The sequence below is a fragment of the Candoia aspera genome, chromosome 1 (assembly GCF_035149785.1).
Source record: "Candoia aspera isolate rCanAsp1 chromosome 1, rCanAsp1.hap2, whole genome shotgun sequence".
Lineage (NCBI taxonomy): Eukaryota > Metazoa > Chordata > Lepidosauria > Squamata > Boidae > Candoia > Candoia aspera.
Genome location: NC_086153.1, coordinates 334,824,475 through 334,849,502, shown reverse-complemented (window position 1 = coordinate 334,849,502; position 25,028 = coordinate 334,824,475). Strand labels below are relative to the sequence as shown.

The window sequence follows — 25,028 nt, the reverse complement described above, 5'->3', positions numbered from 1 at the left end:
TGCAGGGGCAGTTCCCCAAATATGTGGGATAAAACAAATAGGAGATGACTGTCAGCTTTCTGCCCAGCTTGGATGCTTCCCAGAGTATGTGCCTGGTGGCTGGAAGAAACAGGACAGTAACCAGATGGTGAATTTGAACTCACACTGCATTATTAATCCCGTCACTGAAGCCGACAACATTGACAGCCCTGGATTTGATGGCTGTTGTGAAGGTAAAACTTAATTTTTGCCTTCCCGTCAAAGATTGGCACTGCACTGGTTTGCACATGGTATAAAGCTATGGCTTGCTTAACTATGGTGAAGCAACTAAACCAAAATTCAGTTCGAATCTGCATATCGTGCTAAGACATATATTGTGCTTTTCAAACACCAACGGCTACATTCACACAACGCACTAAGCAAACTGAACACAGTCTGTATGAATCTAGATACAGGCAGTCCTTGCTTAACAACCACAATTGGGACCAGAGTTTTGGTAGCTAAGCAAAGCGGTCATTAAGTGAATCTGACCCGATGATATGACCTTTTTTGCAATGGTCATTAAGCGATTCACTGTGGGCATTAAGCGAGCCACGTGGGTGTTAAGTGAATCACGTTATTCCCCATTGATTTTGCTTTCCAGAAGCTGCTGGAAAGGTTGAAAATGGCGATCAGATGACCACAGAATGCTGTGCTGGTCATAAATGCAAACTGGTTGCCAAGCGCCCAAATTGTGATCATGTGACCAGGGAAACGCTGTGATGGTCATTAAGTGTGAGGACCGGTCATAAGTAAGTTTTTCCAGCACCGTCATAAGTCCAAACTGTCACTAAACAAATGGTTGTTAAGCGAGGACTACCTGTACCAACAGTCAGTTTGGCAAAACACAGACAAAAGACATAAGACCCAAACTCTTTAAAAGTCATATATTAATCCTTTTTTTTTCTTTCTAATTCTGTAAACAGTGACTTCTTGGAGCTGCTCTAGGTCCCCATTTCTGTTTTATGAACAGGATCCTTTTGTTCACAAATCAGTACCCCCTCCCCTTCCAGGCGAAGAATAAGAAAATGGGGGGGGGTACCAGGAGAGCCAGCTTCTTCAAATTACATCCTCAAAGATTTCCAGATCTCTCTCGCTCTTCTGCATTCTCACATGCCCCAGCACCCCCAAAAAACCTCAGAGTAGTTTTGTAAGGACACCACAACACCACGCCTTTGTGTTAACCTTGTTCGCCACCTGGTAGCAAATAGATCTGCTGTAGACAGATCTTTGATTTCACAGCTTCAACTCAGCTTCAAGGGCATCATGCAGACAAAACAAAGGTTGGCTTAGGCTGTGCAAGAACCTGGAATGGTTTGGACCCCACCCCACCCCCAAGAGACTTAAAACCCTGTCAGAACTGGGGTTCTCCAAGGAAGCACCTGTGTGTAACACCACTGGATCTGTGAGCAACAGCAAGTGCAAAGTTTCTGTTTTTTCACTGTTTCTTCTTGTCTTCGGCCCGGGAAACCGGACAACAGAAAAAGGCAGGGTTGTAGAGACAGCGGTAAGCTAAGAGTTGCGGGCCCACTGCGTAGGCTACATTGCATATGATAACAAACCACCATTCTCTTTCTGGGATGCGGTACGGAAAAGGAGTGCGATGGTGGATGGAAGCGGAGATGTGGGAAAACTGGGCCTGAAATATGGAACAGACAGAAAGGGTTTTGTGGTTCCAAGTCCCCCAATTTTATTTCCAAAGTAGAAAAGATACATTTAGGAATTGTCTGTTCTGGTTTTTGGGGGGAGGGGGGATTCCCCCACATTTCGTATAGTGTTCCAATTTTCAGCTTTCTTATTGCATTTGTGCCTTTTTCTCCTCCACCCAGGTCCGGCACAGAGAGGCAACGAAATATGGCTTTTTTGAGGGTGAGGGCTGCAACACACTGATGCGCAGGAGCACACTTGTGCATCAGTAAAGCTTCTTCCAAAAGGAATCATATGTAAATTTATGTAGAGCAATGTTTCTCAGCCTCAACAACCTTAAGATGTGTGGACTTCAACTCCCAGAATCCCCCACTAACTGGGGAATTCTGGGAGTTGAAGTCCACACATCTTAAGGCTGCTGAGGTTGAGAAACACTGATGCAGAGTCCCATCAAAAATGCCTCTCTTTATTTAGGGCATTCAAGCACGTGTGCCAATTGGCAAATGCTTCAATAATTCCAGGAATTATTTTGGAAATTCTCCTGACTAAACTGGTATTAGAGGAGTGGAAAACAGCAGAGTACAAAAGTATGGGACAAGAAAGAAAGTGGTGCACTTTTCTACATCTCATTGCTACCCTGTTCAAAGATACCTCAAGGAATTACTGAGCTGGAAGGTACCTCTGAGGTCATCTAACCAACCCCTTCCCCCATGGAAAAGGTTATGCCAGGAGCTGGCAAACTTTTCATAGATCAAAATCTAAAAATGAATGAGGTTACTGAGATTTCAACAGACTCATCCCACAGATCTTGCCTGAAACACTGGCATTTCTTGAAGTTGAATGCAGCGCTGCTGAAATCTCTCCAAAGTTTATTCCCTTGCCTGAAGTCTCAGAGAATATGCACACCTTGTGAAACTATAGGTGTGTAAACTTGAGGTTCCACAAATATCATATGGCTGACACCTGGGCTATGCAACCACATGGACATTTATCCAAGAGTCCAATCAATGAACTGAATGAAACTTTTAAATAAATACATATCGTGGAGGGTCATCCTGGAGAAAGCCTATCTATGGGGTTGTTAAGAGTCAATACCAACTTGATAGCACATAATCAGTCTGCCAGTCAGTCAGTCAAGGGAGTTGACAAAGCCACAGTTGCTTAAAATTCAAAATGAGGAATTCTTTTTCCAAGATAAACAAGCATAGGTTTAAGCTATACCTGTTGAGAGAGCAGCACAGGGATTTTTTGCACAATCCCACAATGTGACACACTTCCTCAGAAGTAAACCCCCAGCCAACATGCATCCAGTCAAGCCATGGGGGTCCACAGGGTGGGGTAAAAAAACCTTAAGACTGTGGCCACAACTTTGCAATTAAAGCCTTGCCGCTGGGCCTACGGCTTTGATTGTACAGTGGTGGCCACCAACTTGATTTTTTTTTACACCACCACCTCCGACACGCCTGGTTTAGGCTGCCTGCTGCTTACTACAGCTGCAATCCTTGGCAGTTCATTATACAGCAGTGTTTCTCAACCTTGGCAACTTTAAGATGCGTGGACTTCAACTCCCAGAACTCCCTAGCCAGCATGGCTAGCTAGGGAATTCTGGGAGTTGAAGTCCACACATCTTAAAGTTCCCAAGGTTGAGAAATGCTGGTATACAGTATGCGGAACTCTCTCAGATGACTTCCAAGTAAACCAGCCTTGACTTATGCTGCCATCTTAAAGCATATTTCATCAAGAGCAATCCACAGACCCGAGAGGAATGTATTTCTGAATAAAGGAATTAAAGTGCAATAGTCTTTCCTGCCAACAAAGTTTCTGCTGCATGACATTTGTAAAAATTTGAACTGTCCAATGGCACCCAGCACCATTCCTGGTGCAAGTCAAAGAATACTAGAGTTCTGAAGGTGAGGGTCTCTCATGAGGGTGAGGGTCTCTCACCCTCTGCTTACATACCTGTCCAACAGCACCAGCAAAAACCAAGGCCCAGTCCCCCATCCACGTGCATCCAGGAACGACTAATCCGTAGATGCAGATGCAGAAATATGGCAGGGCATAAAATAGATACACCAGCATCTGCAAACAAGGACACAAAGGAACACTAGAGGCCAGCACTGAGCAACGATCAGCAATCTCTTGAATGACGACTATCCTGCAGCGAAATTTGGAACCAGAGGCAACCACATCAATCCAGACATTAAAAACAGAAGCTGAGGGAGGAATGCACAGTTATAGCTGCATTCGCACAATAACCTTAACCAGGTTGGTGAATTAACACATTTTCTGATTTGGCTCAATCTACTGAGCCATAAAGTATCCAGATCCTAAACCAACCAGCCAAACTGCATTCACACAACAGGCTGAACTGCAAAAGACCTAACCAGGGTGAACACTAACCATGTTTTAGCATGTTGCACAAGCCCTTCTCCAAGGTCTTCCCTTGACCTGGCTAAGCATGTTGTGCAAACACAACTTTTGCGCACGTAAAACTTCCTCCTCAGCCACAGGATTAATGGCATTATAGAATCCGCTACCTGAAAATAGCTTTGCTGTGCATTTCAAATAACTTTCAGGGTTATTTAATGAACTGTAGTATAAGAGGGGGGAGGCAGGAAGTTCAGGTTACTGTGAGACTGACAGCAGGAGCAGAAGCAACTGGATGGTCCTTCCCCCCTCAAAATCAGGCTAATGAAATGAAGGTGGCCTGGAGGGGAAAAATCAGGAGTATATTTATGTCTGGGAAATTGTGAGCTTCAGTCTAAGCTGAAAACAGCTCCTCTGTTGCCTGTTTAATTCTAAGCATTTTCTGCCTAACTTTCTAAGCCCCTGAATAGCATCTGAACCCATTATCGATGTAGTTTTCATGGCAACAATATGGAAGTGGTTTCCTGGTGGTCTGCCATCCAGTACTAACCAGGTCCAACCTGCTTTGCTTTCTAGGTCAGCCAAGGTCAGCCAGGTGCTGTCCCCTGCCGTGGATTCTCTAATACAGTGTTTTCCAACCTTGGCAACTTTAAGATGTGTCAACTTCAACTCCCAGAATTCCCCAGCCAGAATGGCTGGCTGGAGGATTCTGGGAGTTGACGTCCACACATCTTAAAGTTGCCAAGGTTGGAAAACACTGTTCTAACAGGTGCTGTCATTTTAATTAAAGGAAGAGGAGGCAATCAAGAGCTGCAGACTCAAACATCTGGAGGGCATTAGGTTGGGAGAAGCTGGCAAAGAATATTCCACAGGGGATTCTCTCTTCCCAGACAGTTTGGATGCACCTGAATCTTGGGATAGGCCACAGGATCGCGCAGGTATGGTTCTTGCAGGTAAACGTAATCAAAGCAGGAATCAGCCGGGCAGTCCAGAACAACCTGTAATTGCACAGAGACACAAACATACACACACAGTTTGTAAATCTACTTCCCTTGCCCCTTCCAAACTCATGACCAACTCTAATACTCTTCTCTACTCTTCCAAAATGGGATGATTACCTCTATGGACACCATATCTGAAAATGTATGCATCTTCTGTATCAGAAGACAGTTTGCAAAATGCTTCATTCAGTTTTGCTTCTTTTAACGAACAGACTCAAGCAGGAATGCGTCAATTAAACAGTACAGACAGTCCTCGTTTAGTGACTGCCTTGTTTAGTGACCATTCAGAGTTATGACAGTGGTGAAAAAGTAACTTTGTGACCAATCCTCACATTTACAACCTTGGCAGGTCTGTAAAGTAAAGGAAAGCTGAATTAAGATTGTAAACACAATTGCGGTTTCACTCAGCAACCCCTTTGCTTAACAACCGAGTTGCCGGTCCCAGTTGTGGTCGCTAAGCAAGGACTACCTGTATTGTGAAACTGGCGTGGGGGGAGGAAAAGAGATGTGGTTTTTGTGAACAAGCCCCTCTCTTCCAAACGTTAGGGCCCCAAAGCTCAGGGCAGAACGTACATTTCGATGAGGGTACCAGCATTCAACTTCAGGAAAAAAAACCCTATGGCCCCAAAGGTTGGCAGTCTCTAAATGTCCAGGGAATGGCAGATACCTCAAGCTCTGGTTCTGTCTGGTTTGCTGTTGTCTCAGCTGTTACACCCATGGAAACAGGCAGTGAGCATTGCCTCCTCCTTTACCTGAAAGACGTATGCTCCATAGGACATACTTTCCAAAACACCATCACAGACTGCATGAAATGACTCAGAGAGCCCCGTGGGGCCCAGAGGCCACAAACCTGAGCCCCCAGTTTAGCGGCTGAGCATCTCCTTTGTATGGAAAACACCCCAAGTTTAAATGCTGGCCCAACTGGGAAAATTGTTGAAGGGCTGCTGTAAACTGAGCTGGGCCAGCTTAGCCAACAAGCTGGCCCAATTTAAGGCATCAGGTGTCATTCCACATGCGGGATACAGTACCTTTAAAGGAAAAAGTTATGGTTACGTTAACATCTATGGATTGTAATATTTTTCTCGGCTGCAGTATGTATTTAATTTTTAGTACTGTGATTGTAATTCGGTTTTTAATTGATTTTTTGATTGTTCACTGCCCAGAGTCACTTGTTTGAGATGGACGGCCATACAAATTGAATAAATGGATAAATGGATAAATGGATGGATGGATGGATGGATGGATGGATGGATGGATGGATGGATGGGTGGGTGGGTGGGTGGGTGGGTGGGTGGGTAGGTAGGTAGGTATGACCCTGGGCATCAGCAGGGTTGGCAAGAGTGTCATGACCGTGCAGTTTATCAGTCATGTTTCCCAGAAGAACATGGCCCCTCCATTAAGGATGCTTACAAAATGCAGATCAGGATTGAAAATGGATCTGCTGATCTAGACATTTTGGACACTGCAGGTCTGGCAGAATTTATTGCCACAAGAGATCAGTACTTGCAATCCAGCACTGATGGATTACCTGCTATTCAATCACGGATCACCAAAGTCCCCATGAACCAGCTCATCTACCTCATTCAGAGCACAAATGAAACCCTGATATTTCTGGTGGGAAATAAAAATCTGACAGTCTAGGTCAGTGTTCCTCAACCTCGACAACTTTAAGGTGTGGACTTCAACTCCCAGAGTTCCCTAGCCAGCATGGCTGGCTGGAGAATTCTGGGAGTTGAAGTCCACCCCTCTGAAAGTTGCCCAGGTTGAGAAACACTGGTCTAGATAGACAGCTAGTCAGACAGACAGACACTTATCCTTACCAGTCCTCGGAAGAGTGTGTAGACCACAGCCAGAAGGAGGAACCCTACCAATCCCAAATCCATAGGGCGCTGGACCAGATTTTTGTGTTGTTCTTCTGCAACCTTCCCCAAAGCAGAAAGAAAAGTAGAAGGTAAGATTTGGAGTCTTGCTCTCAAAAGGCACCTGGGGACTCAAAACTGGGGCCTGAAAAGAGGAGCCAACGTCTTCTCTGGAAGATCATCACTGTCAACCTCTTTTGAAGGTGCTGCAAGTCCAAGACTGTGGACAGGCAGGAAGTGACGTTGCAGCCCCAGGGGTCGGGGGATGTGCAATGGCCTGCAGGCTTACACCTGACCCTACAAAGTGGTTGTCTAGTCTGGCGTATTCTCAGTCTGATAACTTATTTTCTGGGTGGTCTGTCAAGCTGTCGAATTCCCTAATTACCATCTATAATTAAGCCTACTTATTCAAACCTGATTCTTTGCTAGACTAATCTTTTTTCCCTAATAGTTTGCCTTTGCTGAAGCAGGGTTTCTCAACCAGGGTTCCGCGAGTGGTCCCTAGGGTTTCCCTGGGAGATCACGATTTATTTAAAATTTTATTTCCAATTTGGGCAACTTCACATCAGAGAGGTAAGTTTCATTCTTTATTTTCAGTATAAGAACACTGTTAACGCATATCTTCAGGCCTACCCATGAAACAAATATAATGATTGTGTGACTCCTGGCCTCTATCTGAGCCTGAATGGGCAGGGGTTCCCCGAGGCCTGAAAAATATTTCAAGGGTTCCTCCAGCGTCAAAAGGTTGAGAAAGGCTGGTCTGAGGTCTTGTTTATCTAATTAAAAACAGCAGCAGCAGCAGCAGCAAAAACCCCGGTTGCGTTCCAAGCTCTTCCTTTTCCCAGACATTCTTGCTAAATCCAAACCAAAAGCAGGAGAACATCTTAGCCCTCTGTAGCCTTGGAGACGAGATTTGAGCAATGTCCTTTTATTTACTCGAAACCCTCTCTCTGGAATGGTCTAGTTATGACGAAGTGTGTTTTTCGGTGTTGAAAACTGTACTACTTCCAGAAGCCTGTGGGCAGAGCTTAAAGAGTAGCCCCCCAATGATCATTACTAATCTGCAGCTATAATCAGGATCTGCAACAAAATATTGCAGTGTGGGATAATGCTGTTCAGGTTACCACTTCGTTCTTTGTTGCTTCCCAGATGGTTCTCTGTGTTCTGACCTGCAGGAATTAAGTCACCCTTTCATGATCACTGAGCATGCCTGGCCCTCCACGGCTGTGTCCAGGGGTGGGTCATCCCCCCCAATTCCATCGCAATGCAACCTCTCTCTTTTATACATGTGTGTGATCAATATTGTGATGCACTTATAGAAAGGGCAGAAGTTGCACTGCAACATCATAAGTCTGCTTTCATTATTTGCTCTCCTGAAGACACCTCTGTCCCCCTCCCCCCCCCACCAAGGTTCCTTCCCCAAAGAAGCTTTATACGTCTGCAAAAAAAAAAGAAAGAACATGCTGATCCCTCACTCTTGTGCATGGATGATGCTGTTTTGACTATATAAGCAAGAATACTTGTCTCTGAGCACTGGGAATAGAAGGGATGGATTAAAAACTGCATTGAATGCTCATGGAAAGGTTGGTATCCAGGGCTAGGGGAAATCACTGGAAAGAACGATGACTTTTGTTCAATAATAAAAAACACTATTGTTATACAAAAGTTATAGTCATGACAGACCAGCTTAAGAAACCAATGCCACAGAGGTCAGAACATTTATTGTAACCACTGTGGTAACAGCATCTTACAAGTCCGAATGTGCTTCCTCCTTGCTCATTTTAGCTTTGTGTGAACTGGGGAGGGGCTTGCCTGAGACATTTTCTCACGTTACTTTCTTGGCCCAGACTCAATCCCCTCTTATCTGACTGTTGTCTTGGTAGAAGCTCTTCCTCTTGTCATTCCCTCTTCCCTCTACAAGTCCTTTCCACTGGACTTCCATCACCACCACCACCAGCAGCAGCATCCCAATTCCACTCTCTATGTGTCACAGCTGATTTTAGCCAGTTTTCTTCTTCATGCTTCAAGCCCTATCCAAGGCGTGGGAATCATACAGGTACACTTAATTATGTACAAGGTGCCCAACAGTGCTCTTATTTGTGGATTGGCTGTGAGTTCTAGTCCTGCCTTGGGCATGAAGCCAGCTTTGGACCAGTCCCTCTCTCTGCCCTGGGAAAAAGAAGATAAGGGCAAACCACTTCCAAAAATTTTGCCAAGAAAACTGCAGGGATTAGTCCAGGCAGTCACCAAGAGTCAACACTGGCTCAAAGGCACCAAGAAAAAAAAAACTTTAAAAAAGAAACTTAACCTATTATATAAAAAGCACTATGGTATATACATATACTTTGCATACCTGATCAGCTGTTGGCAGAGGGCAGGTCCTGGGCTGGGCAAAGAATCTTTTGGCTGCCCAAATGGGTATGATGAGATAAGGAAGGTTGAGCAAAAAGGCTGGTCGGATCTCAGAGCTGTATTTCCCTATAAGCAAAGATCACATAAAGGTTACCAGATTTTCCTAGCGTTTGTGTTATGGAGCCCCCAAAGTGTCCATCTTATCTGCTATACTTTTTAAGTTCTATTACCAGGGTTTTTTGAACTGTCTTCCATGGAACCACGGGGTTCCATGAGAATATGATGGGGTTCCCTGAGAAATTAAGGGCAAAAAAAAAAAGTTCATTCAAACACAGCCGATTTTCTATCATTAGAGTTTTGCCTCTTGATCAGGCATCCTGGGAACTTATTTAATTTAACAGGTTCCACAACATGAAAAAGTTTGAAAACCCCTGACCTATAGAAAGGGATGGAGGTTGTTATAAGGCTTGGAGGAGGGATGGAAAAGAATTCCCCCAAGGATCTCACTGGAATCAACATTGGGCCTTTCACACCCAATAAATTTGGGAGAATTTACCAACAATCCTGCTAGAAGCGAACCTGGTTTGGTAGGACAAACTCCACAAAAAGTAGTCTGATTTAATTTCTTTTCCATTTCATTAAAATTAAGCACAGTTAATATGCTTTCTCTTCCATTGTATTTTTAATTATTTTCCCCTTCAGTCCCATGAACAATCAAATTAGATAATCGACTTTTGGAGGTCTCCAAGGATCCACACCCAAGCTTTGCTTGATGTTGATTCTGCTAATTTATGGGGGTGGAAATCCAATAGCAGCCACTCCATTCTATTTTTTTAGCTTCCTCCTAATATCTTGATTGTAAGAAATGGGCTTATTTCTTTATTTTAAATAATAACTGAAATGGAGAAGAGATTTTGCCAAGTCCAGGAAAAAAATAGGACTCACCAATCACATTGCCCAGCAGGAAGACCACAAAGGTCATTGTGAGGGATCCAGCCCAGTAGAGGCCGATGTTCCGGTAACTCTTTCTAGAAAACAAAATGTTCCAGTAACTCTTTTTAGAAAGCCAACAAATATCTAGAAAGCATTTAGGAGAAGGACAAGGCAGGAACCTGAAAAAAGCATTGCAGTAGGAAGGAATCCTGTTTGCCATTCTAACCCATCAGCAATATCTTCCAGATGACCCCCCACTCCCTTCTATTTCTCCATCCCACTTGCCTATTTCCACCTCCTCCAAACTCAGTGCCTACATTCACGCTAACCACACTGGCACGTACTAAGCCACAAACTAGCTAACCCGTTTTTGTCTAGCCAGTCAGTGGTCTAGTTAGCCTTCCTTGGCCATGAGACATGCTCAGTCCTCACTAGATGCTTTGCAATCTTTCAACCCATATGGTCCCATTTGCCAGGGGTGGGGGGGAACGAACCCATCTACAAAGCCCAGAAGCTAACTGTCTTGTGTTGTCCTTCATTTGCAGTGTTTGGAATACAGGGATAGACTGCTCTTAAATATGGAAGTTCTAATGAACTATCCTTGCGATTAGCTGTTATGTACCCTTATCTTTCATCAAAAGGTTTCTGAAGCATTAAATCAAAGAGCCATCTCACAAATTAAAAAGAAAGGAAAAATCATCCAGCAAGTAGTTTCTAACAAGGGCCAACCAGCTAGGAAGCAGAGAAGTAAGAAAAGATAAATAACCTTACTTCAGGATTATTTACTCCCAAAAACTGATACTCAGAAATAGATTGCCTCTGAACAGGTCAGGTCCACTTATTTACCATGACTAATAGTATTAGATGGATTTAGGACAGGAAGACTAGGTTCACATCCACCTTCAGGAACTGAAGCTCACTGGGTGACTTTGGGCCACTCATTATCTCTCACCCCAACTTACACCACAGGGTTGTTGTTGCAGGGAAAAGCTGGAAAAGGGAATGCTAAAGATGCTTAAGTGCCCGGAGGAAAATGGGATATAAATCTAAGAAACAAGCACATACATATGGAAAGGTAAACTGCTTCTCTCCAGGGAGGCTCTACCTAGTTTGCATTGCAACCTTTTTTTTTTCTGGAGAGAGGTTCCAGACTTCTGAGCATTAGCATGACAAACTAAATTCCAGCTGTTGCCCCTTCAAAGCTATAAATATTTATTCTATGAAACCTGCACACTGTAAACAGGGCAAGTTAACGAGGCAGGTAACCCTGGTGCAAAGGAATACAGAGGTGGCCTTGAAGAAGGAATTCAGTGACTGTAATGAAAGCATCAGCTTAGCCCCAACAGACCGGAAGGGGTGAGGAAAAAACTCAAGATTTCCCTTTCTTGATTTGCCTTTGTATGAGAAGCAAGAGAAAGAATCTGTCAAGTTTTTAAGATTCTGTTACAGGTAGTCCTAACTTAACAACTGTTCATTTAACGACAGTCTGAAGTTACGACGGCCTCGGGAAAAATGCTTTACAACCTGTCACAAACCATTGCACCACCCCCACGGCCACACGATTTCAGTCTGGTCACTTGGCAGCTGGCTCACATTTACAACCAGTTGCAACGTCCTGCAGTCACATGATCGTGATTTGCAACCTTTTTTGCCGGTGATTTGCTTAACAACCCCTGATTCACTTAATGACCATCATAAAAATGGTCATAAAATTGGGTCCGGTCACATGGTGACTCACGTAATGACCACAGCAGTTAGCAACCAATTTTCTGGTCCCTATTGTGATCATTAAGTGAGGACTACCTGTATTGTCAACCTCAGTAGGTACAATAGACCAGACCAGAAAATCAACTACACAGGAAGATTAGAACTGTACTTTATTGAGATGGGCTAAAATAACAGGCAATGACTCTGACTGTGCTGTACCTCCCCACTCTCTTATATTCCAGTGGATCAGGGAAGTTTTGAGGGACCGTCTCATCCCTATTACATTGGCCCGCCCCACCTGATCATCCAGAGATGGCATGTTGCGGACCCCATCCGTAAGAGAATTTTATCTGGTGGGGTCCAGGAAACGGGCCTTCTCTGCAGTGGCCCCTGCCCTCTGGAACATCCTGCCCCCGGAGGTGAGGCAGGCCCCTTCACTCCTGACCTTCCGGAAGGCCCTGAAGACCTGGTTCTGTTGTCTCGCCTGGGGCGGGAAAGTGAATAACCATTCTTGGGGGTGGCTCGCACCCTAAAGTCCCTCCCACCAGCCTGGATTTTATATCTTTCTTGGATTTTATATTTATTTATTGTATTTTATAATAATTGTGATGTTGTTGCTTTTATGAGATTTTAATGTTTATGTCTGGAGCTTGATTTTATTGTAAACCGCCCAGAGTCCCTCTTTTGGGGGAGATGGGTGGTAATTAAATTTGAATAATAAAATAAAATAAATACGATTTTGTTTCCCAGGGCTTAAAATATTCACCCCCCTTTGCCTAGGCTATGGTTCTTGCATATTTTCATCAAGGTCATCTCCCTTTCTCTCTACAGTTACTATACCCCATAACAATACATAGCGTTCCAGCTGTTCTTGTGTGTTTCTTGACCTGGTCCACCTCAAAGGGCTGAGATTTGGCCTCACCTTTGAACAATGGCTGCAATCATGACGAGATACATGGCATAGCTCACGACAGCGTGCCAGTAGGAGATCATAATGACATACGCTGTGCCAAGGTAACCCTACAACCGAAAGGACAAAACAGCAACACCATTAGAAAAGCATCTTGATCTCGCTCCTATCCCAGATTCCTTCAAAACAGGTCAACCCGCTGGATAGAGCAAGCCTGTTCTCTATTGCTCCAGAAGGCAGGGCTGGAATGAATCAAAACAAAGCTGAGCTAAATTTTAGGAGAAACTTCCTAATAGGACTAGCTACCTTATGAGATGGCAGGGTGTAATGGTATGTGAGAAAGACCCTGAGAGACGGGGCAAAGAGACGCTGCCCAGGGAATGGTCAGATAAGAGAGGACATAGCCGGCAGCTGCATAACGGGCAGGGCAAGAGGCTCAGAAGGGACCCTCCCTAGTTTCTTGGGTTGTAAAGGAGACAGGGGGAGAATTGTACTTTGAGACTTGCAAGATAGATGTCAGCCTTCCCAGGTGGACCAGACAGGAAACACGACCAGATGAGCTAATTCTACTTTATTGTAGGGCTACATTGACAGAATCTTGCAAGTCTGAAAGTACCAATCTCCCACCATCTCCTTTAGGTAAAGGTAAAGGTTTCCCTTGACATTAAGTCCAGTCGTGTCCGACTCTAGGGGGCGGTGCTCATCTCCGTTTCAAAGCCGAAGAGCCGGCGTTTGTCCGTAGACACTTCCGTGGTCATGTGGCCGGCATGACTAAATGGAAGGGACTAGCAACAGGAGCAAACCCCCTCACGCGGATTCAAACTGCCGACCTTTCGATCGGCAAGCTCAGCAACTCAGCAGTTTAACCCGCCGCATCATCGCGTCCTTCACCTTCTCCTTTACAGCCCGAGAAACTAGGGAGGGTCCCTTCTGAGCTTCTTGCCCCGCCCACTATCCAGCTCCGGGCTCTGCCCTCTCTTATCTGACCACTCCCTAGGCAGCATCTCTTGGCCCCGTCTCCCAAGGTCTTTCTCACATCCCATTACACGAGGTCTCCTCCACTGGAAGTAACAAAGCCAAGGTCAAACCAAACATTCCTGAACAGAACAGGAAGCTTGGATCCCTAAGCACCCTTTCAACTCGATTGTAGCTCGAATGACACATCAACCACGCCAGTTAAAAACTCAGCAACTGAATTTTCACAATATTTCCCTTTTGAGGCCATCTCTCCCCAGCAATATCTGCCTGTCCTGCACAGTCCAACAGGTTGGGCATGCTCAGGCCCCTTCCCTGAAACAAGGCCATCTGATGGGGCCTTGGGGGTGTGCTTCTCCCCGCTGGAATAATCTCCACCCCCAAGCCCAAGATATGGCTGGCCTCGACCCTGCTGGCTTTCAGAAATCAAAGCCTGCCTTTTTCTTCAGGCTGGGATGATTAGAGGTTCTCATCTGGAGAGGGATATGAACAGGATTTCCTAGTCGGCTATTTGTTCTTTGGATTTTAACCAAAATGTTATGTCTTGTTTTGCTTTTTGATCTATTGTACACCACCCGGAGTTGTAATGTCCGAGTTGGGCGGCCAGCTGGCCGTATAAATCGTTTAAATAAGCAAAGACAGAAAGAAAGAAATCCAACCTGAATTTATTTTTCAACTGATGCAATACATAAATTAATTCACGGGAAGCTAGCAAGCTAAAAGGCATCGTGTTTATTTCCAAGAATGCTGCTACATCCTGCAGTCTCAGGAAATAAAACATTGTTCCTGGATGCAGTTCAATACTTAGTTTGAAAACATGCTCACCTGCCCAGAAGAAAAGGCAGCTAAACTGGGTGGGGTAAAAGGGCAGTAGGGAAGGTGTTCTGTGACTGGCCATATCCTTCAAGTAGCCATTTTGTGAATGTGCCCATGACATGTTCCCAACATTCCAACTCTTTGCACTTGGCCCGTTTTCTCTCCTTCCCACCAACAGACATACTTAAGTTTGTCTGCAGATATAAACCTGGCAAGAAAAATTGTAAACGCCTCATCTTAATTTTTTTTTTTCACATTGATCCAACTATGAAAGTAGCCAACAATCTGTCTTTGGACAAGCTACCAGGAGGAGATGTCCTCTTGTATTCTAGAATCATCCACAGTAAGTCTCCATCAAGTTGAGCTCAACTTTTGACAACTTTATGGATGCGTCCATATTGTTTGACATTGGCTTTTTCTGGTTTTTCTTTCTTTTAATTCCCCACCCTGGGATTTCCTGGTGGTCCCCCATCCAAATACTAACCAGATCTACGTAGCTTTTTGAGATCAGCTAGTTAGTGCCATCTAGAAAGGCTGAGAAGTTCAACTGCAGCACCTTGAATGGCATCCAGAACCAACCACTTAACAGTCAAGGAGCACAAGCGTAACATTAGGAGAGGGGTAAAGATTGCTCTCAATAGGGGTGGTCTTCTTGTCCTTTGGCAACAACGCAGAAACGATCTCAAAAAGTTAATCAGAGTCAGGAACTAGTGGGAAAAGAGACCATTAGGAAATTCCAGGTCTGTGTAAGGGAGGTTAAAAAGATACAGGTAGTCTTCACTTAACAACCACAATTGGGACTGGAATTTCTGTTGCTAAGTGAAGCAGTCATAAAGCAAATCCAACCCCATTTTACGACATTTTTTGTGGTGGTTATTAAGCGAATCACCATGGGCATTAAGCGAACCACATGGTCATTAAGCAAATCATGCAGTTCCCCATTGATTTTGCTTGCCAGAAGCCAGCTGGGAAGGTCAAAAATGGCGATCACATGACCATGTGACTCTGTGATGGTCATAAATGTGAACTGGTTGCCAAGTGCCCAAATCGTGATCACATGAGTATGGGAATGCTGTGACGGTCATAAGTGTGAGGACCGGTCATAAGTTGATTTTTCTAGCACTGTCATAAGTCCAAACTATAACTAAATGAATGGTTGTTTAGCAAGGACTACCTGTATCTGAAAAAAGGCATGGTGGCTGAAGTGCAGCTGAATTTTTTTAAAAAATTGCTAGATCATGTTGCCAATCTAGGAAAGGTCAGGGAAACTAATTTTCCTAACTCCTCATGCCATCAATCTTGAGACTGCATCTCCCAGAGGACCCATTAGCCCAGAGGGTAGTCAAAAAAGTCAAGATGGCACTGTGCGATCAAAGCTTGCCCCCTTTTTTACATACATCGCTGCTTCTCTAGGCAGGCTGGAGACACAGAACTTAATGGTGGATTTCCCACACTTCCAAACGCACAGGCTGGATCCCAGCAGACAAACCTCTCTGACGTAGAAATCTCCAGAGTTGCTTGTGTAGCCGTCTTCCTCCAAAGCGACCGCCACATCAGCTCCAATGAGGAAGCAAAAGACCATGAACACTGGCAGAACAGAGAGAGCCAGTAAGAAGGTGTGCTTGTGCGCCTGGGTGCCCGTTTTCACAGGCTTTGAACTTTCGGTGTGAGACGGCTACATTTCCTAAACAAATCCATGAATTTGTATTCTATGTTCAACAGCTTTTCTAACCCCAGAGCCTCAGGGGAACTAGCAACTCTTTTACTCCACTGAAAATGTGCTATAAAAATTGGGCTGTCCATTTAGTCTCCAGATGCTCAGATCATGCAAGCACTTCGTCTCAAAATTTTCCACTAGTTCTTTAGCTCCATCTACTGAGAGCAGGGTGAGGGAGTGGTGGCTAATGGGTTGCTCTGGAAACCAGGAGACGGTGAGTTCTAGTCTTCCTTTAGACGGGAAAGCCAGCTGGGTGACTTTGTATGGAATAATCCTTTTCCCCAACATCAAGTTTCTGATATAGGTAGTCCTCGACTTACGACCATTCGTTTAGTGACTGTTCAAAGTTACGACAGTGCTGGAAAAAGTGACTTGTGACCGGCCCTTGCACTTATGACCGTCACAGCATCCCTGTGTTCATGTGATCAAAATTCAGATGCTTGGCAACTGCCTCACACTTACAACAGTTGCAGCTTTCCAGGGTCACATGATCACCATCTGCAACCTTCCCAGCCAGCTTCCGACAAGCAAAGTTAATGGGGGAAGCTGGATTCACTTAACAACCACAGTGATTCGCTTAATGAGCACAGCAAAAAGATCATAAAATGGAGCATGACTCACTTAACAACCACCTTGCTTAGCAACAGAAGTTCCAGACCCAGGTGTGGTCGTAAGTCGAGGACTACCTGTAAAAGAAATGCTCCTTCTTTGTTCAGCTCTGACCAATATGCCTCTGGTTTAGCAGGCCAATTTCATCAGTGGGGTGAATATAGGAACATGGGAAAAAGCCATCTGCAGCAGTTCAGAAATGTTCTCCTGTCTATCCATCCTGCAGTGATCTCTATCAGTGTTTCTCAACCTTGGCAGCTTGAAGATGTGTGGACTTCAACTCCCAGAATTCCCCAGCCAGCATAGCATAGCATAGCCACACATCTTCAAGCTGCCAAGGTTGAGAAACCGTGCTCTAGATATTTGGCAGGTAGATATCTGCTGGCTGCAGTTGCAATCCGTTCAACTATCTTCAGGGGCCTTATTTATACAAAACCCTATTCAGTGATCTAATCACTTGGAAGGAAGAGGTAACCAGGGAGTGAGCAATTATTACCACTGGTCCCTCGTGGTCAAAGGATCAACCAAGATGGCATCATGCATGACAAACCAGACAAGTAAAATGGAAAATGAACGTACCATACAAGAGAGGATCCTCGTAGGAGAGGTTTGGGAGATAAATCAGAACAAAGAAAGACGACAGAACAATCACGCTGACTGCTGCAATAACCAAAGGGCTGCAGGGAGGAAGGAACAACAAGCACAGAGTTCAAATGCTGAAGTAATTAATTAAAAAGCCACCATTTGGATCACTATTTAAAATTCTCCCAAATGGCAATTTGGGGCAGCTTACAAAAATGTGTGATATAAAACAATCCAAACCATCCACCCTCCTCCAGATTATCAAACTTTAAAAGACGTCTCCTAACTGCAATACTAGGCTCCCAATTACAAAATTCTGTCCCCTGCTTTTCTTCCATACATTTTTGGATGCGTTTAAGAAACATTTGAAAACTTATTGATTTAACGAAGCAGACAAATTAGTGGAAGCGATTGTGAGCTGAGAATGGCAGTAGGGCTGTTTTGCTGTAAATCTGATTAGTTAGAACAGCGTTTCTCAACCTTGGCTGCTAAGATGGGTGGACTTCAATTCCCAGAATTCCCCAGCCAGCATTCTGGGAGCTGAAGTCCACCCATCTTAGAGCTGCTAAGGTTGAGAAGATGGATAGGTTTAGCATTTTATCACTGCAGCGGTGTTGTTTTTATTGTGGTTGTAAACTTATCGCGGTGTGTACTGATGCTATGGCTTCTGTGCAATTTTCACTGTTAAACTTTGAGGGTGGTTTAGACTGTGCTCCAGGGTGGGGAGTGGGGGCTGTATAAATAAATGTTTTGCTTGCTTGTAATAAGGCATGGGGTAACCCCAACCATGATATAGCCCATAATATACCCCCTACCATGTGGGGGGGGGGCTCAGAATGCAGTACTGAGGTTAGCCATGTTGCAGAGCCTGCAAAAAATCATTCCTTCATGGTGAGCTGAATTGCTTTGCAGATCTAGGGGATGTTAAATTTCTTCCCAGAGCTCCATATTCGCCCATCTACAGAACTCCAAAACTGCTGTTTCCAATCAGCTGTGATTTCCCAGGGTCTAAGGCAAAGGAAGGTCTTTTCTCAGCAGCTGCTTGCTAAGACACCTTTTTAATAAAAAGTGCTAGAGACTCAACCTGACCCAGCTTGTGCATACAGCATGTGCCACAGTCCTTGCCCCGCTGCCCCAACCATCCCAAAGCAGAGAGGAATCACCCTGAATGCAAACTGAAGGGCTTGGCCTGTTTATACCAGCAGCAGCCACTGCAACCAAGCTCTGAGTGGCAGTGCAGAAAACAGCTGGTGCCTGGTGTTGAACTGCAATGCAGATCCGGCCTCGAATTCTTGCAGTAAGCCTGCAGTTTAGCAGGGTCAGAAAAGGCCACTCAGCATCTGCAGAGCTGCATGGGGACTCTGGATCTATAGTTATTAGCTGAGGAGATAAAAGAGGACATGACAGGAGAGCACAGAGCACCCCCCGCACAACTCAATGCTAGCATTTTTAGATGGACCCAAAGCTCAGCTGCCTTTAAGCAGGCAAATGCTAGACTAGCCAGCTAATCCCAGAGGAAGATGCCTTTCCTTTGCCCATCAAGTTTTGCTGTTCTCTACTAGCATTAGAAAAAGGCATTTTTCATTATTTCTAATGCGGTGCCTTGCGAGTGTGTTAAATGTGGCTCAAAGCCATGCTGGCGACATTCCTCTCTGTCCCTTTTCTGCACTGGTCAGATCACACCTGGAGCACTGCATCCAATTCTGGATGCTGCATTTTAGGAAGGCCGTTGACAAATTGGTGGGTGTGTGGAGAAGAGCCACCAAGGTAGTAAGGGACTAGAAGTGAAAAGGGATCAGGAATGATCGGATGCACTGGGTCCGTTTAGCAAAGAGATGACTGCAGGAAGGCATGAGAACCATCTTTGTGTATTTGAAGAGAGTGGTGTATGAGACAGGTCAGAACACTTCAGAGTTTTTGCAGAAACAGGAGGAGAAGCAACAGATTTTGCTGGGAGATCAGGAAGAAGTGGTAGACTCTCCTTCACTGGATCATCATCTGTTGGGGATACCGTAGTAATAGATTCATGCACTGGGCAGGGGGTTGGACTAGATGCTCTCTAAGGGACCTTCCAAACCTTACATTCTATGTTTCTATGTCAAGGAAGAGAGGCAGTTTGGTGTAGTAGTTAAGACACCAGGCTAGAAATCGTGGCCATGAGTTCTAGTCCTGCCTTGGGCATGAAGCCAGCTGGGTGGCCTTGGGCCAGTCCTTCTCTTTCAACCCTAAGAAGCAAGCAAGGGCAAACTTCTGAAATCTTGCCAAGAAAACTTCAGGGACTAGTCCAGGTAGTCGCCAGGAGTCAACACTGACTCAAAGCATTTAAAAAAAAAAAAAGTCAAGGAAAGGCTGTTTCAGCCATATGTCAGAGGCTCAAATTTTGAGGACTTTCTCCCTGCAAGGGGTCATTTGCATGGGCCCTCCCATGATGACCAGGTTTAGAAAACAATGGGCCCTCCCCTTGCTGCACTAGATCCTTGTAGCCTTGGGACACATTTCAAAAACGCTCTGCAAAAGACTTCCATTCAACTGATGTGTCTAATATGCTGGCTGGGGAATTCTGGGAGTTGAAGTCCATACATCTTAACATTGCTAAGGTTGAGAAACACTGCTCTATATACTGTGTATACATTGGTCTATGGCCTAAGATTTTATTTATTTATTTATTTCATCATATTTATATAGCTACCCATCTCATAGAGAGTAATGATCAGCTTAATAAGTGAATTAATTTTTTAACAGAGACTATTTATCCGATGGATTTTTCATCTGTTAATTAAGTTTTTGGAGTTGTGTTTAGTTCATTTTAATTACTGTAACACACTTTGGGTTTTTTTTTTAATCCTGCATCACTGTTTAATGTAGACATTGTAGGAGGAGCATTGCACTATCTATAGTAGCCAAAAATCAGGAAGAGTCTGATAGCACCTTTACCGGCTAACCAATTTTCTTGAAGCTATCAACTTTCAGCTCCCCAAAGTTTCTGCCTTTTAATAAAATGGATTAGTTGGAAAAGCTGCAACCCAATTCCTCCTGATTTAATATGGATGCTTTTCTTCGATAATTCACCGTTTGGACAAACAAAAGTAATATAAATGAACAGCAGGAGGCCTATACTTCTGTACACATCATCAGCACATCCATTCCCAGATCAGGGGAGACAGCCTCCATAAACCTGCAGGGTGCTGTGTCAGCTTGCAAGTTTTGCCATCTACAGACTTGGGATCAAAGTGCAGCTAAGTCACCCGCTCCAACCAATCTGTGCAATATCCAGCTGAGCTAAGCCGGTCATTGCAAAATTGGCAGCTTGTGGCCACCCAGGCTGCCAGCATCAGCCTGAGATATTTAGCTGCCAAAAACAAAATGTAAGATGGCGTTTCTTCCCCAGTTTGTGTACGGATGCTGGAATGGGCTGGCAGCTGATCCATACTTTGAAGGTGGGGGATAGGGTCCCTCTCGGAATCAAAAATAAAGCATTGCCGATCAGGACAATAGAAATAATGATGGGTTGGGTGAACTTATGGACTAGAAACTTAGAACGTTAAACAACAAATGGACTGTTTTGCTCAACTTGCTGAAAATGAGGAATTTGATAGAATCTATTCAGACTAATACAGTTGATTAAAAAGCACAAGCTTTTGCCTACATGAAGGGAGTTGCATCTCACAAAAGCTTATGCCTTTTAAGTAAACGTGTTAGCCTGAAAGGATGCTACCAGAGTCCTGATTTTTGGCTACAATAGACTACCTCCACTCTCCTCCCAGAACATTTTCTTCCTAAATGGATGGAAAGTTCAAGGGGAAGTGTGAAATTAAATTTGGTGGTTTTTTAAGGGTAAAGGACCAGGATCTTAAATTATCCCTTTGTAATCTTACTCAGGATGGACCCCTCTGACACAGGCAGAGTACAGGCACAAGGGCTCAGAGAGGACAAAGCAAAAACTTATTTCAACCAAGTCCTTGCCCTTCGTTCTTCAGTCCCTGGTTGTAACCGAAAGGTGTAAGGAGGGGAAGCCAAAATAATCTACTGCAAGTAACTGGTAAACCTCGGTGTGCAAAGCTAGGCACATGCCACCATATTCAGTGAGATTTACTCCCACGTAACTTTAAAGAAGATTCTCTTTCTTTAAGGAAGAGGGAGAGTCCCCAGCATAAAATGAAGTAACCCAAATGAAAAAGGGGTCTGCGATTTTGCCAACAGTGGGGGAAGTTAAATCAATGAGGAAGGGTGCATATAATGCAGATACCCTTAGCCTATGGGAGCTGATGTCCAACGTGTCTGCAGGGCAGCAGGATGGGGATCGGATGGTTGAAACGATTAACACCGTGTCTCTCAACCTTGGCAACTTGAAGGTGTGTGGACTTCAACTCCCAGAATTCCCCAGTCAGCGTGGCTGGCTGAAGAATTCTGGGAGTTGAAGTCCACACATCTTCAAGCTGCAAGGTTGAGAAACACTGGATTAATGGGTTGCATGGCATGTCTGGTGTTAGAAGATTGAGCAGGGAGATTCCTACTGTAATACAGTAATAATTTATTGATTGATTGATGATTGATTGATCAAATTTAGCCACCTCCCATCTCCCCCAAAAAAGGGACTCTGGGCGGTTTACAATAAAAATAATATAAAATAATAATATCTTTTGTTGTAGAAAGGCAGGAGCAGTGGAGATGTTACTGCTAGAGTGGTTGCTCCTGCAGTCTCTCAAGCTTCCCATCTTTCTGTCTGGAGGCCTAAATCACACTACAAGTAGTCCTTGCTTCATTTAGTGATGGTTTGGACTTTGACAGTGCTGGAAAAACTGACTTACGACCGGTCCTCACACTTATGACCGTCACAGCATCCCCACACTCATGAGATCATGATTTGGGTGCTTGGCAACTGGTTTGCATTTATGACCGTCACAGAGTCACATGGCCATGTGATCACTGTTTTCAATCTTCCCACAGGGCTTCTGGTGAGCAAAATCAATGGGGAACTGTGTGATTCGTTTAACAACCATGTGGTTCGCTTAACAACTATGTGGTTCGCTTAACAACCACCACAAAAAATCATAAAATTGGATCTTATTCGCTTTATGCCCACTTCACTTAGCAACCAAAATTCCAATCCCAGTTGTGGTTGTTAAGGGAGGACTACCTGTAGTCCACTGTTTTTCAACCTTGGCAACTTGAAGATGTGTGGACTTCAACTCCCATGCTGGCTGGGGAGTTCTGGGAGCTGAAGTCCACACATCTTCAAGTTGCTAAGGTTGAGAAACATTGCATTAGTCCAAGATCAGGCACCTATCCAGATTAGGATTTAATGTAGGGGTAGCATTTTAAGAGAGATACTTCACAAGTGCCCTATTTTTCTTTTGTTTTGTTTTAAGGGGGGCATATGTTTTAAGGATTGCAATGAGGGACTTTAGCACCTGCAAAGCTTTAGGCCCTAATTTTGCTCCTTAAAACCTTCAACATTAAACAACCATAATCAGAACAACATTTTGGCCACACCTACTGTGGGGCAGCCCTGGGGGCCAAGAAAGGGATGCTTTGGGGTTGTATGATGTCATCCCTAGGCTGTATTTTTTGCATCCCCAGCGTGGGTGCCATGCAAACATACTCCATGGGTAGAAACGAATGCATTTTGGGAAGACGGAGAGGCGCTGCCTTTTCAACCTTAGAAATGCCTCCGGGGTCAATCTTTAAACAAAAACACAAAAGAGGAGGCATTGCCACCCTGCATTCCCTTTGAACATCTCTACAACAGCAGTGGGCAAATTGCCACAACACATAGGCTGGCAGTCCCCAGAATGTATTTTTAGGCTCAGTCTAAAATATTCTATTTTAGTCCATTGATTATTTAGTCTACTGTATTTCTGCCAAGGGAGACTGGGCCAGGAGTCCTGGCAAAAGAAACGCATTGCCTGCTTGGAGAGAAGCAGTGATGCTAAAGATCAGGTGGATCAACCTTGTATACAGAGGAGATTTGTTAATACCTACGTATTGCTCAACCTTCAACTCTGATCCTGCCACTGAATCCTGGGATTTGATCACTGGAGGTCAGTTGGAGTGTTGCTCTTAACCCCAAATATAAGCCAGGCCATCTCACCCACCGACCAAAACTCCAATTCCCTTTGTCTTGTTCTCACTGAATGGTTTCCTGGTTCTCATTTTAACAACTACCACTGAACTTTCAAGAAGCAATACCCAAACATGTTCTTTGTCTCTCCTCTTCCTGACCCATCACTTTTCCCTTTGTGCTGTATCTTTCTGATGGGCAGATTATGAAGCACGGCTAATGACAGGCAGATGCAGCTGGGGAACATTACCAGATTGGGCAAGACAACCCTGGAGTTTTTAATGGAGGCTCAGCCTGCTGAAATTTCGGGAGAAGTTAGGAGTTTTCTTCCCCCTCTCCCTGCCCAGTGGTAGTTCTAAACAGAATCAACAGGATCACTTATACCTGCCAGAAGAGAAGGCAGTGGGACAAGCTGGCAGCCAAAATTGTAGGTATATCAAGCAGGACCCTATTATTGTTGTTGTTTTTATTATTATTATTATACAAAGCATCTTTCCCTAATGGCATTAAATTTTAAGCTATCTCATTTAAACCCCCAACATTAAACCACCTGCCTTTAAACCATCTACATTACATTTCAAACCATATAAATACACTAAAACAAAATAGCAACTTTAAATCAACATAAAACCCGTATTAAAGCTACAGAAAATGACTAAAAATGATCAAAAGTCAGGGTTTTTTTCAGGCTCATTTAAGGACCCCTAGAAACAGTCCAGTCCTTGACCCACAACCTGGAGGCTATGATGGCTGGTTGCTCCCAAAGGTGCTGGTGGTCCCTGAAGGTGGGTGTGTTTCCACCTTTGCAATTTCCCTCTCGTTCATCATTACCCCTTGTTCCCCTTCCCACAATTCGCCTGGCCACAGGTTACCACTCCCCTGTGCCAAGCTTTTTAATGCACTTCCTCCTGATCCCCCAGAAGTTGCGGGAAAAGGGCATAAGAGGGTCAGGGGAAAAAAAAACAATCGAAGGGAATTCGTGTCTTTCGTGCCGAGTTCACACCATACTTACTTGTGCAAGGCCGCTGTGGTGTTCAAGAGGTAGGATAACGGGAAGGCGGAGAAGAAAAGGCCGACGGCGGCCCAGAGAGGATGTAGCCGCATGTTCAGCGGCGCGGAGACACACCTGGAAGAAGAGGGTCGTGGGAATGGGCGGCAAGGGGCGCTCGCTCCAGCAGGAAAGGGTCAATCGGCCAAGCAGCTGGTTCCCTGTCGTAACGAAAAGCTCCTCTTCGCTCACGCGTTCCTCTTGCCAAAAAAAAAAAAGGACTTTTTTCTATCCAAAGGTCGTGACTGTTGGCAGCTTTCTTGCTCAAGAGATCCCGGGAAAGGAGCGGGCGCACCTCTTAAACGGGCAAGACACACCTTTGTTGGTTCTCTCTCCCCACCCCCACCCCTTCCCCAGCACCCCACCGAGGATTGTGGATTTTGCTTCTTGCAAACCGGCGAGGCGATAAGGCAGCGTAGGTAACTA

The 25,028-nt window shown here is 44.6% G+C and overlaps 1 protein-coding gene across 2 annotated transcripts; it reads right to left on the bottom strand.

Moving 5' to 3' along the window:
• Positions 1-891: 891 nt before the first annotated feature.
• On the bottom strand, positions 892-24,833 carry TM6SF2 (transmembrane 6 superfamily member 2). 2 transcript variants are annotated; one of them, XM_063290807.1, is made up of 10 exons: positions 24,567-24,830; positions 17,491-17,588; positions 16,075-16,172; positions 12,807-12,904; positions 10,190-10,272; positions 9,246-9,370; positions 6,854-6,955; positions 4,938-5,030; positions 3,625-3,744; positions 892-1,657 (listed from the first exon to the last, which is right to left on the bottom strand). In XM_063290807.1, the coding sequence occupies exons 1-10, from the start codon at positions 24,656-24,658 to the stop codon at positions 1,457-1,459; spliced, it is 1,110 nt and encodes a 369-aa protein (XP_063146877.1). In that variant the 5' UTR covers positions 24,659-24,830; the 3' UTR covers positions 892-1,456. The 2 variants fall into 2 exon arrangements, with proteins under 2 accessions (XP_063146877.1, XP_063146878.1); XM_063290808.1 differs by lacking the exon at positions 3,625-3,744 and having other exon boundaries at positions 24,567-24,833.
• Between the last annotated feature and the right edge of the window lie 195 nt (positions 24,834-25,028).